Consider the following 18,492-nt stretch of genomic DNA (forward strand, 5'->3'; position numbering starts at 1 on the left):
TATGACAGGGCACCTGGGCAGCAAGGAAGGACATGGAGAGATCAAAGTGGCCTAAAATGACATGGATGAAATTGCAAAGAACATGCTTGCTAAGTCACTTCAGTTGTGTCTGACTCTTTGTGATGCTAATGGACTGTAGCCCACCAGGCTCCTCCGTCCATGGGATTCTCCAGGCAAGTATACTGGAGTGGGTTGCCATGCCCTCCTCCAGGGGATCTTCCCAACCCAGGGATCGAACCCACATCCCCTGCGACTTCTGCATTGACAGGTGAATTCCTTACCATCTGAGCCACCTGGAAGCCCGTTACAAAGAACATTATCCCATAATCTCAACAGGCATGAGATGACACTCATTTACACACAGGATTCTGGCCATGATACAGACACAAGGGGAAGTGGATTCTGGTGATGGCCACTGCACCTGAAAAGTGAATTTCAGATAAATAAAGGAATAGCCAATCACATTTCAGAAGGATTTTGCAGTTCCCAGACTTTCACATAAAGTTGTTTGTTTTCTCAGCAAGTGTTTAATGAGCCCTTATTAGGTACCAACCTGTGGGAACATACTGGTGAACAAGTTCAGAGTGGTGCTACCCTCTCAGGGCTGCCAGTCTAGTGGGGGAGGTGGGGAGGTGTTGATCAGTAATTTATACAACAGAGCACAGTAAGCACTACAATGGAAGCAGAAGCATCAGCTGCCCTCAAAGCTCTGGACACCTTCACTTCCGTACAAACCCAGCAGCCTGGAGTGCTCACAGTGACCATGTGAGCACCAGGGGCTTAGCATGCTTTCAGTTCCTCTGACCAGAGCACCATAGGGAATGCTGTAGCATTTGGCTGTTTGGAGCTCCAGGGGTTTCATGGCTTAAAGGAAGAGAATGCCACCTCCAATTCCCACTTAAGTCTCTTTATGCTAATCAAATGTCCAAGTTTGGGCTTGAGCCTGGTGGGAAAATTACCTGAGACCATTCCTCCAGAGTAGGGGGAAGCTGTGGCTCTTTCTGCACCTTATCCCTGAGGTATTCATCATACCTCGTCTGCCTGCAGCTCTGATCCTTAGGGACTCTTTCATTCACACAAATTAAGTGGAGGGAGGAAATTGCAAGTCAACTTTTAATGAGCCCCAGGTGTCACTGAAAATTCCCATGACCTGTTCACTAAGAAAACTTGAAATTGGCTTCTAGGGGTTACCATGCCAGTGGAGTTTGGCAGACTGTGCCAGGTGCATGTCCCATTGGGCTCTTTAACACCAGTCAGGTCTATAATATCTCTAAACTATTGTGTTCTCAAGGAAGATTTCCCAGAGGTCTTAATTGATGGGCACAGAGAGAACTGGGGTGGGGCTGGAGGTGACAGGTTCTGGTAAAGTCTATTAATTGTCTGCTAAGGAGATCCTATAACATCAGTTCTCTGGGGACTTGTTTTCTTTCTTTTTTTTCTTTTCTTTTTTTTTTGATGTAAGGTTTTCATCTATTAAACAGAGATGAGCTGGCCACCAGAGTGAATTGTTCACTTCTCTTCAGTGTCTAAAACATAGATTAATAGGCAAGAGGAGATATGTAGTAGCAAAGATAGCTTCCTGCTTGGAAGATATGTAGTAGCATGCATAGCACTGACTCATAGCAGGTAGTTCAGTTCAGTTCAGTTACTCAGTTGTGTCCGACTCTTTGTGAGTTGGACCCCTGGACCGCAACATCCCAGGCTTCCCTGTCCATTACCAACTCCCAGAGCCTACTCGAACACATGTCCATTAGATGTGGGTTCAAATCCCGATGCTATCCCTTACTGTCTGTGCAAATGTGGTGACATAACTTGACATCTCTAAGTCTCTGTCTGCAAATGAGGAAACTAATTAGTAACAGCACCTCCCTCGTGGTGTGCTGCATGTAACCTTGCTGGCACTTGGGAAATGTTCAATAAATGCTAGGTAGCATTGTTTCATTGCTCTGTACAGTCCTGTAGGTGTCTGAACCAGTCAACTACTTCATTTACCTTACCCCATGCCTTAAGGACATATCCATTCATTTGCTCAACCAACATTCTTTAAATGTTGGAGTATAGAGTTGCCTTACGATGCTGCGTTAGTTACTATGTACACCAAAGTGAATCAGCTATACATATATCTGGGCTTCCCAGGTGGCGCTAGTGGTAAAGAATCTGCCTGCAGTGCAGGAGACCTGGGTTCAGTCCTTGGGTCAAGAAGATCCCCTGGAGGGGGGCATGGCAACCCACTCTAGCATTCTTGCCTGAAAATCCCATGAATAGAGGACCTTGGTGGGCTACAGTCCATATGGTTGCAAAGAGTCAGAAACAACTGAAGCAACTTAGCACACACTCATACATATATCCCCTCTTTTGGGATTTCCTTCCCATTTAGGTCACCGCGGAACATTGAGTAGAGCTCCCTGTGCTATATAGGAGGCTCTCCTCAGTTATCTGTTTTATATGTATCATCAATAGTGCGTATATGTTAGCCCCAGTCTCCCAATATTTTGACCACTATAGAAAGCACCTCCGGGCAAGTCCCAGCTTCTGGGAATTCAAGCACAGAGCAAGTCAGATGAAGTCCCCTGATCTCTGGGTGTTCATCTCATAGTAGAGAGAAAATATTTCACAAGAATATGAGTAAATGAGTCAAAGAGTGATACATTCATATTGTCTTGGTGGTGGTTTAGTCACTAAGTCATGTCCAACTCTTGCGACCCCCTGGACTGTAGCCCACCAGGCTCCTCTGTCCATGGGATTTCCCAGGCAAGAATACTGGAGTAGATAGCCATTCCCTTCTCCAGGGGATCTTCCTGACCCAGGGATCAAACCCAGGTCTTCTGCATTGCAAGCAGATTCTTTACTGACTGAGCTATGAGGGAAGCCCATTAATGTCTTAAAGGAAATAAAAAGCATGCTGTGATTTTAAAATAGTGCATTCTAGACATTGAACTGAATACCCCCCATAATTATGAGATTGCTGCACTACACACCTGTAGAAGTGACTACTGGAGACGCGAATGCTCCATAAGATGGTTTTTCTCCTGACTAAAGGCATCCAAAGGGGAAATGCCCCACCTAGCAAGGCAGAGAGGCTTCAGAGACTGGGCGCATCACATGAGTGAGAAGACGTCCACATTGGATGTAGAAGTATGACACTCTCAAATTCCTTTTTTATTTTTAAAAAAGATTTTTTGATATGGATATTCAGTAAATATTGAATTTGTTATGGTATGGCATATTACAATATTGAATTCGTTACAATATTTTTTAAGATTTTTAAAATTTTATTTATTTAATGAGTTATTTTTGACTGCACTAGGTCTTCATTGCTGTGTGGGTTTTCTCTAGTTGTGGAGAGTAGGGACTACTCTCTAGTTGCGGTTCAGGGGCTTTGCACTGTGGTGACTTCTCTTGTTGCAGTGCACAGGCTCTAGGCCCACGGGCTTCAGTAGTGCAAGGTGTGAGCTCAGTAGTTTCAGCTCCTGGGCTCTAGAGCACAGGTTCAGTAGTTGTGGCTCACTGGCTTAGTTGCTCCGCAGTACGTGGGATCTTCATGGACCAGGGATCAAATCTGTGAAGTCTACAATATTGTTTTATGGTTTTGGCATTTTGGCCATGAGGCATGTGGGATTTTAGCTCCCTGACCAGGGATTAAACCCACACCCCTGCATCAGAAGGCAAAGTCTTAACCACTGGACTGCCAGGAAAGTCCCCTTCCTTTCTGATTTAGTGGGAACTGTTGCAGTTGTCAGTGACAGAAATGTAAATTAAAGCAAAGTTTTGGTAAAGTGAGTGGAAATCAAGGAATGTTCAAAGATAGGTGAGGACCTGAATCTGAGGGTTATTGAAAGACATGATGAGGAATTAGGAAGGACTCCTCCAGTAGTGGTTCTTCCAGTGTTGTCTGTGGGATGCTAAAGCCTCCAAATATTTCAGATTTCCTGGTAGCTCAGCTGGTAAAAAATCTGCCCGCAATGTGGGAGACCTGGGTTTGGTCCCTGGGTTGGGAAGACCCCCTGAAAAAGGGAATGGCTACCCACTCCAGTATTTTGGCCTGGAAAATTCCATGTATTATATACTACATGGGGTCGCAAAAGAGTCAGACATGACTGAGTGCCTTTTACTTCACTGAAACTTACTAAGCTTGACAAATGACACATTGTCTATTTCTCTTCAGAATGGGCACAATTCTCTTTAATATATTCAAAGTACTATGGCTTCCTGTGATTAAAAATTTTTCATTTCTTTCTTGTTATTTAATCCATGAGTTCATGGGGTCACAGAGAGTCAGACAGGACTGAACAACAACAACAATCCATAACTTAGATACATACATACATTTGTGACTAGCAAGACAACAGGAGATAAGGGGACAGTTTGATTGATGCCAAAGTCAGATCCTTGTGGTATTTGAGAAAGCATATATTGGAAAGGCTGTCCCAAGTTCCAGGGGTGGGTGCTACCTGGGGTAGAGGAGCTTGGAATCCACAAATAGAGACTAATGTGAAGATGAGGGCTGATCCATCTCATCACGTGTAGATGCATTTTGAGTACTGTTTTCTTGAGACCAATCCAATATTACTCATCTTTTATTTGGATTGAATAAATTCTGCCTAGGGAGAAGGCAGATTCAGTCAAAAAGTATGTGGGACCATAGGTGGAAGTGGGCTCATTGAGCCACAGATGGTTCAAGTAAGTAAGACAAAGGGGTCCCCCAGACAGGTGACACTGCGCAAGATAGAATATCAGTAAGCAGGCAAAAAGGTCTCTATTGACTGCCATATCCAATAGTATGGCCTGTATGGTCAGTCAAATTATGGTCACCTATGATGCACAGGCCACTCATCTGTAAAACAGAGACAACAAAGGCAGCTGCCTCGCAGATTCAATGAAAGAATAAGAGCACACTGTGGTGCTTAGCTGAGCACCAGATAAATAGTAACTAAGAGTACTGATGAGTAATACTGTTAGTATACTCTTGAGTAACAGTAACTAAAGGGTACTGATGATGGGGTGAGAAGTTCAGATTCCACCCAGTCGACATGATTCTGGTACTCACTTGGAATCTCCTGACAAATATGGAGATCTGCTGTGTGTCCAGTCAGCTTCCAGGAACCATGGACTGAAAAGTGTGTTAGATTCAGCTCTTATCCTAGAATAGCCCTCACTTGTAGAGTGATGCCCCCATAATATGGCAACATTTTCCAGATTTGTGTAATGTGATGGAAACAGAGTTGGGGAAGAACACTGAGGGTGTATGTTCTGGGTTGTGAAGTAGGCATAGGAGTCCTCCATGTAGATAAAGAAGAAAGAGCATTCCAGACAGAGGAGCCATAATGAATGATTGCCCTGAAACAGAACATGAATGAATTGTGACCAGCTCTTCATGTCAATACAGTGAGTGTGTATTATGAATAAAAGATTTGCACTAGATTATGCAGGGGCCAAGGATATGACATTGCCATAGGTGTCCTTGATAATGGACAGATAGTGACCAGCACAGTGATCCTCAGCTTTGACCCAGAAGTCTTTGCTTATAGAAAAGTTATATCAGAAGACACCGTACTCAAGCAAGTCCTTGGGACAGGACTCTCAGGAGGATCCTTGAGGATGGGAAACAGCTCGGCTCTGCTGGAACTGGTGGCTGTACTGGCCACTGATTTGAGCCTTCAACCAAGCAAATGATGTGAGTATAACCCACCTCCTGCATCCTTGACATTTTGCAACAGGGAGTATACTAGCTTCCCATCTATCCATTCCAGAGATGGACATTATCAGAAGGTAGCATAATGCGATGCAATGTGCCTCAAATTTTGTATCTATAACAAAGGTGTTAGTGAAAATGACCATCATGAACTAATATGCTACAAGCACTGGTATGATTAAGTATGCTGAGAAAAAATTCAACCTTTATTCACCATTATCCAGCCCTGTCCCCTGACTCCTTACTGTTGCCTGCCCACACATACTCTATTTGTTGAAATGTTTCTCCTCAGACAATGTCCCATTTGCCTTCAGCATCTGTCAGTTCTTCTAAGACTAACAGATTCATGAAGAAAACCTGGTCAAGAACCAGGAAAGGTTGATATGTTGGGGAGAAATGCTATCATCCCTATCAGCACTCCCATTTGACGTCCAGTTGCTTCAGTTTATCCTGCATCTGGTATACACAGCAAGATTGGGGGCAGCAAAGTGATATGCTCCAGATCTTTGGACCACTTCTTGGTTCTTCCCCCCACCCTAAAAATCCTTCAGGATGAGAGGAGGAAAACAGTTTCCTTCTAAAATCCTACTGGCCAGGAAGCAACCCATCCATCCTGACTACTTCTCTACACTAGACCCATGTCTGTAGACTATAGACTCTGGGCCTGTTTCCTTCTGATCACCCATCCCCAATGGCCTACCCATCTCACCAAGAATAAAGAGCAACAGAAGTATCTTCTGATACTGTTCTGGAAAGGAATCAGTCATGCGGGGGAGAAGGAGGTCTCCTTGTATGGGGGCAAACACTGTCAGGGATGCAGGGAGGCTGGACTTCATGGACTGCCCAGCTCCCAACCCCAGAAAGAGTTGAACTCTTCCTCCAGAATCCACTCAGGAGTCCAGCTCAATACCTTTGCTGGTCCTTGAGGGCTCCTGTTACTGCTTACCCACACAGATGACTCTTTTGGAATCACACCAAGTCTCCACTTCCCAGAATACCTGGGTCATAATGAAGCCTAAGTTGTGCTCACATAGGCCAGACCCTGGGTCACCAGGAGACCCAAGGGAAGTACTTTCAGAGCCCCACAGGGGTGACCTCAGAGCCCTGAGAATGTGACCACTGACTCCTTTTGTTCACTTTTGTTGTTCAGCTCATTCTGTATTATGTCAGCATCTTGGAGACTAGAAAGTGAAGGGAGATGAGGAAACAGGGACCAAATGCATGATCCTCAGCCCCCAGCCCAACTCCAGGATGCTCTGAACCTAGGACCTCCACTCAGGTCCATGGTCTGCCCCTTCCTTCCAGCCTATATATATAATCCCCAAAGACTGGGAAATTTGTCCAGCCCCTACCCCTCCTTCCCCTAGGACCAACTCTTTTAAACCTTATCATCTGGCCCTACAGTCCCCTGTTCAGGATGCCAGGAGCTCCTCCAATGAACTCAGCTGCACTGACAGTGGCTGACATGGGGTGAAAGGGAGGAGGGTGTCAGGCCAGCCTCAGAGGAAGGGGGAAGGCACTGCAGCCAGTGCCTGGACTGGATTCAGCTCTGTGGGTGGCTCTTGTAATAATACTTGCTTCCTCTGTTTTTGGAAGTTCTCCTTTCCTCCTCTCATCCTCTTTCATCACCCCTTTCAGCCACTTTCCCAAGCCCAAAACCCATCTTCCATACACCTGATGCCCCTCCTCCTGGAGGTGACCATGACAATATGAATAAGAATGTCATTGCTATTCACTAATAATTTACTATGTACCAGTCCCTGAGCTCAACATGTCCTTGGGTCATCTCATTAACTGCTTCGAAATAAATGCAATTAAAACTCCCTTTGCACAAATGATGGAGCTGAGTCTCAGTGAAGGATATTCATCTCGTAAGGAACAGAGCCAGGATCTGAACCAGCTCTGCGTGACCTCAGAGTCTGAGTTCTCACCACCCTGCTAACCTGCCTCCAGAATATCCCAGCGTTCTGATCCTGTTCACACCTGGTTGCTTGTTTAGAGAAAATGTCATGCCTGTCAGTTCCTGCTCTCACATCAGCTGATAGATCACATGAAGTGCCCCCCAAGGCTGTCCAATGGAACCCAGCTCCCCTGTGATCTACCAAAAAAAATACGTCAATGGGAGAAATTTAAAATTTTAATCACAGTAGGTAAAAAATATTGAACTTAAAACTTTGCACAGCAAAAGAAATCTACCAGCAAAATAAAAAGACAACCTACTGAATGGGGGAAAATATTTGCAAATGAAAAGTAGACAGCAATTAAACTCCTCGTGTAAAAGTAACTCCTCATACGTGAGAGAATGCAATTGGGTTAAAGTCACTAATTAAAAGAAAGAGTTCGTGGATTTGATTAAATAAGAAAGAAATGTCTCACAGGATGGTGTATACAAAACACTCATTTAAAGTATAAGAATACAGAAAGTTTTAGAAAAGAGGAGGGAACAGGGGAGTGACTGCTTATTAGGTACAGGATTTCCCTCCGGAGTGATGAAAACGTTCTGGAAGTAGATAGAGGTAACCTCAGGGTAGCAACCTCAATATTTACATCTGATAAAAATTAAAGGAAAATCATCTTATGTTACAAATAATGTTCTACATTTTTAAAGGGTCCAAACAGATTGTGAATAGATGCAAACCCAATATAGATAAATCAGTAAATGAAAATCCATAACTACATCAATACCAGTACTTGGAGCTTTTATCCCAATCCTCTTAAAATTTGACAAACCAAGAAGACAAGACTTAGACTAAAGAATATATTATCTAAACACAACTTAAAAGTTTGACCTACTAAGTAGAGAGAGAAATGTATATCCAAGAGAAAAGCAACTCACTCTCCAGCACACATGGAATATTTACAAGAAATTAACCATGTATTTGGCCCCAAACCACTTAATGAATCCCAAAGCCATCTATTGTCTATGTGTTCACTGAATTGCACTAAAATTAAATCACACAAAAAAAATCTTTAAAATGCACATGTTTGGAAACAGAGTCAACAAAACCACTTTTGGAATCATTAAAGGATTCCCCAGAGGTCTGGGGGTGAAAAATTAAGAATCTAGTTTGGACATAACAAGTCTGAGACAGCTATCAGACTTCCAAATAAAGATGATCATTGAAAGAAGGGCTATTTTTCCTATTGACCAGGCTTTTATTGGATGAATCAACATCCCTCTTCTCTCTGTCCCAAAGAATGGTGGAAATGTTAGACATTCTACTATTATACTCTGTTAGTTACACATAAGTTTTTGTTTCATGAGGAAATAATTTAGATTTACTAACTTTCTGGGTGTTCTTAGGGTTTGTTTTTATTTGGTTTCCTTTTTCTCATTTTTTTGTATTTGATATTGTTTCATTAAAATATTTATTTGTGTTTAGTAATATATGAACTTGATTATGATTAAATGAACTTGATATATGATTAAAAAGAAATTGGAGTAGATGAATAGATAGACAACCTATGGTACATCCAGACAACGGAATATTATTCAGCACTAAAAAGAAATGAGCTATCAAGCCATGAAAACACATAGAGGAAACTTAAATGCATATTACTAAATGCTATAAGCTAGCTTGAAAAGGTTACGTATCATGTGATTTCAACTATTTGACATTCTGGAAAAGGCAAAACTATGGAGATGGTAAAAAGATTGCTGGTTACCAGGAGTTGGGGGGAGGTATAGATGAAATCGCCCGACCACTGGGAGGGTTCGAAGGCAGTGAAATATTCTGTGTGGTACTATAATAATGGATACATGCCATTATCTGTGCCAAAATCCATAGAATGGACAACACCAAAAGTGAACTCTAATGCAAACTATGGACTTTGGGAAGTTTGATAATGTTATGTCAATGTAAGTTAGTCATTTGTTACAAACGCACCACTCTGATGCATGATGCTGAAGGCTCTGAACATGGAAGATGGGGGGCAGGAAGGGGGGGGGGTGGTACATGAGTGGGGATGCTGACAGGGAGTCTGAAAACCACTTCCCAGTTATTTAATTTTTAGAGAGAGTACCTGGGGAGCCTAGAGTTTCAGCATGCGTGTCTTTGTTTTATTTCTTCCGTGTCCATTGGAGATCTGGAGTAACCACAGATTTGATGTACTCATATATATTGGACTCCTCCCAGACTCCAACATATATTGAAGAGCACTCACCACCTCTTAAGTCCACCCTTAACCCTGGTCCCTCTTCTGCTCAAACACCTCATGTGGCTTCCTATTACCCATGTTTGGGTTCTGGGAGAATCAGCCATCAGTATAGGGTCCTGTAGTCAGCCATGCGTCCTCAGGGTGACCCCATGAACTGTAACCCTCCAGGCTCCTCTGCCCATGGAATTTTACAGTGCAGAATACTGGAGTGGGTTGCCATTTCCTTCTCCAGGGGACACTCCCGACCCAGGGATCCAACCCAGGGATCCATCTGTTGCATCTCCAGCATTGGCAGGTAGATTCTCTACCACCATGCGAGTCTGGCAGCCAGCTAAAGAGAAAATATGGGGCACATGGCAACTGGTCCCGCCTCCAATCAACCGCGCCCACCCTCTGTATCTTCAAAAGCGCCCAGAGCGCCCCCTGTTGGTTCTCGGTGAGACTCAAGCTAACGTGAACGGAACTTGGGTGAGGCCGTGGCAGATTCCCAGGAATAAAATGCTGTCGTCACGTTTGCCTGAGTCTCACTGAGAGCCAGCAAGGGGAGCTCTGGACCCTTTTGACGATAGAGAGTCCCAGGCAGGGTGGTAGTGGATCATTCAGTCACTGAGGGCCTGCGCTCAGCAGCTCCACCTGGAGCCAAAGTCCACCCTCCGCGCGCAGAATCAGCTCCGGCTTCCTGCGTGGCTCCTCCTTGTCTGGCCGAAAACGGAAGCGCAGCAGGGTGAGAGCGAGGACCACGTTCATCTCAGTCATGGCAAACGTCTGTCCAATGCAGTTCCTGTAGAAGGAGTCAGGGCTCTGACTACACTCAGAGTCAGGGGAACCCTCATCTCGGCCCCACAGGGCCTGAAATCTGACTGGCAGAGATAGAGAAAGCTAACCATGCCTGGGACCCCCCTTCGTGGACTTGCATATCCCCTGAGCCTAGCCCAGACCTCAGTCTAGAATGCAGACCAGCAGGCAAAGGAACCCCGCTCTCAGCATACTGCAGACTCTGCTTTGCGCCCACTACCATTCCCAGGGGGATGGGAGAGAAGGAGTGCCAGAACTCTGACCATCTTCAGTTTTGCCCCTTTCCTGCCCCCACAGTCACGCCTGGAATCTCAGCCCCAGACCCCCGCCCCCACTACTCCATCCTCACCTCAAATGCCCAATGCCCTCACCTGGAACCCGCTGAGAAGGGAATAAAAGCCAGAGGTGACCTCCCTTTGATGTTTTCTGGGTCGAAGCGGAAGGGGTCATAGACCTGGGGGCAAGACAAGACAGGGTTACTGGATGGTATCTCCCAGGACGTCCATCCTTGGAGAGGCAGATGTGTGGGAAGGAGGTGATGTCTGATTTGTCAGTCAGAATTCTGTAGTCACCCTCAGGTCCCCCAAAGGGAATGGACAGGGATGATGGAAGTATGGCATGGAGGAGGCATCACCTCAGGGTCTGGCCACACGGATGGGTTGTGGTGGGTCCCGAAAATATCAATGAGGCAGACAACACCTGTGGAAGAGGAGGGACCAGTCAGAACTAGGTCCAACCTACCTGATGGGCCCCTCTTCCTACCAGGAACCTCCTCCCCTAATCATTATGGTCACCTTTGGGGATGACCCGGCCATCTGGGAGCACAATGTCCTGGGTACAGTAGCGAGAGATGAACGTGACTGGAGGGTGCAACCGCAGACTCTCCTTGATGCACATGGTCAGGAAGGGCAAATGGGCCAGGTCATCCCTAAGGAAACCCCATGCCAATTATCTAGGGTGAAAAAAGAGAGACACCACACCAGCCCTCCTAGTGCCCTATAAGATCCTCTCTGCCTAGAACAAAATCACAGATGGATCAAATATCTCCAAACTCATGAAGTCATATACATAAATATATACAGCTTTTCCTTTGATCATCATACCTCAATAAAATGGTTTTTAAAAAGAGAGAAAGAAAAGCAATATCACAGAAGTACTAGACAAAATTTAGTCAGATATTTTTAGAAGCTTTTCTGAACAAATCAACAAAAAATGAACCATAGAAATATTTACAAATTTGTATGAATGTGGAACATTCTTTATGGCAAGATTGCAAAATCAAAAGGTAAAGCAAGAAACAGATTCAATGTTTATCTTATTTATTACAGGACCAGAGATACTAGCTAATGCAATTAAACAGGAGAAAAAAAGGAGGGTAATGCCATTTGAAATGTGGGAGTAAATGCATCATTTTGGCAGACAGTGAAAGAGAATTCACTGGAAAAGTTTTTATAAGCATTGAAGATAAGATCCAATAGACTTTAGAAAGTAGCATTGACAAATATACACTGCTGCTGCTAAGTCGCTTCAGTCGTGTCCGACTCTGTGTGACCCCATAGATGGCAGCCCACCAGGCTCCCCCATCCCTGGGATTCTCCAGGCAAGAACACTGGAGTGGGTTGCCATTTCCTTCTCCAATGCATGAAAGTAAAAAGTGAAAGTGAAGTTGCTCAGTCATGTCCGACCCTCAGCGACCCCATGGACTGCAGCCTTCCAGGCTCCTCCATCCATGGGATTTGCCAGGCAAGAGTACTGGAGTGGGGTGCCATTGCCTTCTCTGAAATATACACTACCATGTGTAAAATAGATAGCTAGAGGAAGCTGCTATATAACATGAGGAGCCCAGCCTAGCATTCTGTGATGACCTAGAGTGGTGGGATAAGGATCTGATAGGAGGCAGGTTCAAGAGGGAGGGTGTGTGTGTGTGTGTGTGTGTCTGTAGTTATGACCAGTTCATGTTGTTGTATGGCAGAAACCAACACAACATTGTAAAGCAATTATTCTCCAATTAAAAATAATTAAATACAGTTACCCTCTGAGCCACCAGGGAAGCCAAGGCAAAGAACTAAAAAGCCTCTTGATGAAAGTGAAAGAGGAAAGTGAAAATGTTGGCTTAAAACTCAATATTCAGAAAACTAAGTATCCAGTCCTACTACTTCATGGCAAATAGATGGGGTAACCAGTGACAGACTTTATTTTCTTGGGCTCCAAAATCACTGCAGATGGTGACTACAGCCATGAAATTAAAAGACGGCTTACTCCTTGGAAGAAAAACTATGACCAACCTAGACAGCATATTAAAAAGCAGAGACATTACTTTGCCAACAAAGGTCCATCTAGTCAAAGCTATGTTTTTTCCAGAGTCATGTATGGATGTGAGAGTTGGACTGTGAAGAACGCTAAGCGCCGAAGAATTGATGCTTTTGAACTGTGGTGTTGGAGAAGACTCTTGAGAGTCCCTTGGACTGCAGGCAGATCCAACCAGTCCATCCTAAAGGAAATCAGTCCTGAATATTCATTGGAAGGACTGATGCTAAAGCTGAAACTCCAATACTTTGGCCACCTGTTGCGAAGAACTGACTTATTTGAAAAGACCCTGATGCTGGGAAAGATTGAAGGCAGGAGGAGAAGGGGATGACAGAGGATGAGATGTTTGGATGGCATCACTGACTCGATGTTCATGAGTTTCAGTAAACTCCAGGAGTTGGTGATGGACAGGGAAACATGCCGTGCTGCAGTCCATGGGGTCACAAAGAGTTGGATATGACTGAGTGACTGAACTGAACTGAACTGAAATACAGTTAACTAGCTCAAAATTGGAAAACTACAAAACACCAAATCTATAGATCAATAGCACTCCTCTCCCTTTCTTATAGTTTGTCTAGTGATTATGTATGCTTCCAGAGGTATTTTTTGCATTAAAAAATTATGTACTAGCATACTGAATACCATACACACTGCTCTTTATTTCATGAAATAGTATATCAATATTTTCTTGTATGTCTCTTAGGATTTGTCTCAAAAATAGAGTCTTCCCTACTCTGGAGCTATAACCTCCCATGATTTCTTCTAGATCCTTCAAGACACCATCATTTTTTAAATCTTTGATTCATGTGGATGTTACTTTCTTATAAGACATGAGAAGCAGGATGAATTAACATTTTTACATGTAGCTTCCCAGTTGTTCCAGAGATTTTAGGAAACAATCTTTTTTTTCTTATGGATATGAGACTCAATATTTAGCATTTCCTATGTTCACTGGGCAAGAAATTTATATTCATAAATTATCAGTTTTTCTATTAGAAATAACAATTAGAAAAATAATAAAAGAAAAAATGATGGTGATGATATAAAATACCTGAATTAAACTTACCAAGAAATGTGAATGCATATTTTCCAATTAAACTTCTAATATTTCTCAATCCAGATAGAATATATAGTTTACCATAGCAACAAGAGTATTTAAGGTTAAGTTAACAACATGTGAATACAATCTCTTTGCTAAAATTTTAGGCTCGATTAAAAGCCTAAAGATTCCTTGAATATCCAAAAATAGATATCCACTTCACACTCTGGGATACTGTGTATTAATATTATGAGGTAATCTGCTTTCCACAGGTCAGTTATATATTCAAGTCAAATTCCTCCCTCCCTCCTTCCTTTCTCTCTCTCACTTTCCCTCTTTCTCATCCCTTCCCCCAAGTTCTTCATTTTCTCCCAGCTGTCTTCTTGACCTAAATGTACCTCAAATGCACCCAAAAATCTATTGCCTATATCTCAGAGTGTCTGCTGAGGCACTTCTTTCCACCCTCAACTTGGCCCTTCTTGTTCCAAATCCCAGCCCTGCCCATGTACACTGGGAGTGTCCTGACCTGGGACTATTTCTACAGCAGGTTAGGAGCTCCTAAAAGCAAAGACTGGATCTAGTCCTTCCTGAGTCTCCAGCATACGGAATTGGGCTAGGAAGAATTGGAGATGGCATAGAACTGGGGACAGAGAGGCAGTATGGCAGTGTTTCCTAAGTAGGGATTAGATGGATGAAGCTGCAGATGTTCCAAGAAAGGAGTTGGGTGACTTTAACACGCAGGTGATCCTAGTGGACCCTAGACTCAACAATATGAGGAATTAAGGGGCAGGAGATTAGCAAATACTGAGGATGTGAAGATGTTTGAAAACATGTAATTTCAGAGAAAACAGTCAGGGAATGGAGGCGAAGTTCACTTACTGAATATGTGCTAAGTGGCATCATCTGTCCTCACATATTGTTGTTAATTATCTCAGAAATCCAGGTTTCTCTGCCAAAAGCCAGCAAATTTTGTCCTCCTATCCATGCTGAGTGGGCTTCCCAGGTGGCTCTAGTGGTAAAGAACCTGCCTGCCAGTGCAGGAGACATGAGATGCAGATTCATTCCCTGGGTTGGGAAGATCCCCTGAAGGAGGGCATGGCAATCCACTCCAGTATTCTTGCCTGGAGAAGCCTATGGACAGAGGAGCCTGGCGGGGCTATAGTCCATATGGTCGCACAGAGTCGGACACAACTGAAGCAAGTTAGCTCGCACGCGCGCGTGCACACACACACACAGACACACACACATGCTGGGTATGAGATCCTGCCTCTGGGCTCTGTTCCTATTTCCACTAAGTGACAGAATGCAAAAAAAAAATTTCTCTCTTCCCCAGCCAGGGAGCAGAGGCAATGAAAAAGGCTCAGAAAAAGGCCATAAAGACTTGCACTCACCATTCAATCTCTTTAGACTCACGGTCCCTCAGGAGCTCTTTCACCTCCTGCCGGCAGTGCTCCTGGTATTCTGGGTGCTTTGCAAGGTTGTACAGAATCCAGGAGAGGCCACTGGCTGTAGTATCATGGCCTGGGGGCATCCAGAAAGACTTGTGTCTCTGGACTACTTCAGTACCACAGGGTGGACAACACCCCCATAGTAAAGCCCATGAGGAGGATGGAGAGGGAGGGGGTGGTCCAGGGTCCACTGGGCTAGTTCCTGGGCTTAGAGACACCCTATCCCTGCGTTTTCTCACACTGGGGCCTCACCCTCAAACATAAAGGTGTCAGCTTCAGCCCGGATGTCTTCGTCTGACAATCCCTTCCCATCTTCATCCTGGAGAGAAAGCAAGATCCCTAGAATTGCTCTAGCTCAGAGGGTTTCTGAGGCTAAACTGAGACAATCTCTGAAGCCCCGTTATCCATCCAGAGACCCAAGCCAACCCTGAAATTTTAAACCGCCTGTGCACTCTGTCACCAGAGGCCCCACCCCAGAGACTTCCTCCTTGACCTCTTTGTCTCCTATGTTGTCCATGGTGAAAAAATAATCAGTCACCCATAAATATTTTTATATTTCAAAATAATGAGGGATTTCTGAAAGGAAATAAAAAGTTCCTGGCAACCTGGGTTAGAACCTGGGTTTTAAAAATATAAAAACTTTAGACTTTGCCTTCTTAACAAAAAGAATTTGTTTAAGCTCCAGAATAATCTCTCTCCCTGTGTCTCTCTCTCTCCCTCTCTCCATAGGGAGAAAGGGGAAAATGTATCAGCTGACTTGTATAAGTTCCAAATTTAAAAATCTGGAGGTATGTGATGCAAGTATGATGGCATGTACAGGTAATAGCATACTTGAGCCATCAAAGGAATTTAGGAATGGGGTAGCAGAGCTACAGTTCTACTCTGGTTACTGTTTTTGCCATGAATAACAAATGGGCTGCTCTGATCCAGGATTCTGTGTGTATACTGTACATACACATACATATGTACACAGTCTATCTCTGTGGTAGACTGACTTATTAGTTTCCCATTTGAGTGAAATCTCAGGCCCTTCACAGTTTCAGACTTAGTAGTCCCCCACAGGCAATATTCCACATGGCCATCTCTAAAACTTATCCCTGACCCATCCCTCCCTTCCACAAGCACCTTCCATAGCTCCCCAGGACCCTCTACATCCCATTCAAATTCTCTGATGAGATCAAAGTCCATTCTACCTCTTGAACTCAGATCCCAGAGGAACCTACCTTGGTCAGCAGAAGCACATCAATGAAGTCCAAAGTCTTGGTCTTCACCTTGGCCTTAAAGAAGTCATCAATATTCTCACTGGGGAGAGTGCAGCGCCGCTCCTGGATGATGGAATCTGTAAAGTCGTGCACCAGGCGGCAGGCCCTGCGGAAGTGCCACCCATCCAGGGTGAGGAAGTACAGGAAGTCGGTGTGCAGGCAGATCTGCTTGTTCCGCTTTGCCGCAAGCTCACAGAGCTCAAAGATGGTGGTGATATATTCACTGGGCTTCCTACAGGATGAGAGCATGAAGGGAGGCAACAACTTAAAACACCTGAAGCCCAGAAGCCAGCGGCTACCTCCCTTCAGGAATTGAGGCTCCAAGAACAAATGGTTCACAGATACAGTGTGGGGATGAGCCAGAAGATGTGACTCTTCAGACTCTTGGTTCACAGATACAGTGTGGGGATGAGCCAGAAGATGTGACTCTTCAGACTCTTCTCAACCCACATCCCATCTCCATAAGCTGACTCCATGCCCCAGGCACCTGGAGCACAGCTTAGATATCATGTTTCTCTCCTGTCTCTCTCACCACCCCTGTCTCCTTTCCAGAACCGTCCACCCAGTTCATACCTTATCGTCTCCCAGCTGGTCAGTGGCCCAGTCCCTTTTCTAGTCTTTTTACATCCAGTGTCTATATGACAGTTGGATTCTTTTAGTCAGATTCGCTTTGCCTGGCTTCAGAATGTCCTTAAGGTATTACCTGCCCACTCCTTCAACCTTATTTCCAATGTCTCTCCTCACTATTGCACATACTTTTCTCATTCTAGCCTTCTGTTCTTTATCAAACAGGTCTACATACCTGAAAGGATAGCTCCTTCTCTTTCCCTGTTCCTGTCCCGGGTTGTCCTGCCCTGGGCCACCTCCTTCAGGAAGGCCCTCCTGATTGCTCTGGCCAGTCCTCCCTCCTCCGTCTACTACCCTGGGTCTACGACTCATGTTCCCAGGCTCTTGGCCGGGACTCACTCCTGGCAATTGCTGTCAAAACTGAAGACACATTTCTGCAGACTGTCCAGGGTCAGGAGGCTGACATGTTCAAACATGTCCAGACGGGTGTGGCCTTGGGTGACCAGGCGCTCCCACTTGGTCTGGACAGAGAAGGAGACAGAGTTAGGGCCCATTCCCAACCACCTGGGTGGGCTCCCCCAGATCTTGCCTCTTGGCCCCAGGAAACCATCTCCAGAGAGTATGAGGCTTGAGTGGGAGTGGAAGCTGTTACTGTACTGCTAGGACATGAAGTTCTCATGACTGGGAATCAGGTGACCTGGTTTTAAATCTTGGCTCACCCTCCTGCTCTCTCTGTACCCTTGGTCAACTTACTGCATAAAGTTAAGTGCTAAGCAAATTTTAGCTTTCATCACCTTCACCGATGGAAACTGATGAATAAACTGTTCCTATGTATAGAGATGTAGTTCTCCATGGGCCCTGAATACTCTTGCATAATCTTGCTGGGTATGCCAAAAAATTGTCAGTCCATGATGTTCTTTATCTGGACTATTTCTCAGAGTTGTGTTTGCAGCAAACAACCTAAAATATCAGGCTTGCTTCTAGTTCTAAAAGCCACAGACACCCTAAATCTAGAATTCTTCCACCCTATAATAAAACATACTACTTGAGTAGGTACCAGTCAAAGTCCAAATTTGTCATCCACATGGGATTTGTTGACTTGAAGGAAGAATGCAAACCAGCAAGAAGAAGGTGCCATTTGCTATGCCAAGAGTAAAAAACTATCCTTTGTCAGTGACCCAGGACTCTCATGTCTTCTGACAGAATCCACAAAACAATAACAAG

General features: G+C 44.5%; 2 protein-coding genes across 4 annotated transcripts in view; both read right to left on the reverse strand.

The window, feature by feature from the left end:
* Positions 1–9,121: 9,121 nt before the first annotated feature.
* The window catches only part of LOC133250471 (prostaglandin E2 omega-hydroxylase CYP4F21-like), a 67,630-nt gene continuing 58,259 nt past the window's right edge, over positions 9,122–18,492 (reverse strand). For all 3 annotated transcript variants that reach the window (XM_061421760.1, XM_061421763.1, XM_061421761.1), the window contains exons 10-13: positions 11,440–11,573; positions 11,280–11,344; positions 11,017–11,099; positions 9,122–10,631 (exon numbers count right to left, since the gene is read on the reverse strand). In XM_061421760.1, the coding sequence (XP_061277744.1) occupies positions 10,454–10,631; positions 11,017–11,099; positions 11,280–11,344; positions 11,440–11,573 (460 nt within the window). In that variant the 3' untranslated portion in view covers positions 9,122–10,453. The remainder of the gene's footprint in view (positions 10,632–11,016; positions 11,100–11,279; positions 11,345–11,439; positions 11,574–18,492) is intronic.
* Positions 11,511–17,869, reverse strand: LOC133250472 (prostaglandin E2 omega-hydroxylase CYP4F21-like). Its single transcript, XM_061421764.1, has 5 exons — positions 17,504–17,869; positions 16,663–16,933; positions 15,692–15,758; positions 15,383–15,512; positions 11,511–11,597 (listed from the first exon to the last, which is right to left on the reverse strand). Coding segments are annotated over exons 1-5 (606 nt in total). The 5' UTR covers positions 17,641–17,869; the 3' UTR covers positions 11,511–11,596.

Source organism: Bos javanicus, chromosome 7 (genome assembly GCF_032452875.1).
Source record: "Bos javanicus breed banteng chromosome 7, ARS-OSU_banteng_1.0, whole genome shotgun sequence".
In the NCBI taxonomy this organism is placed as follows: Eukaryota; Metazoa; Chordata; class Mammalia; order Artiodactyla; family Bovidae; genus Bos; species Bos javanicus.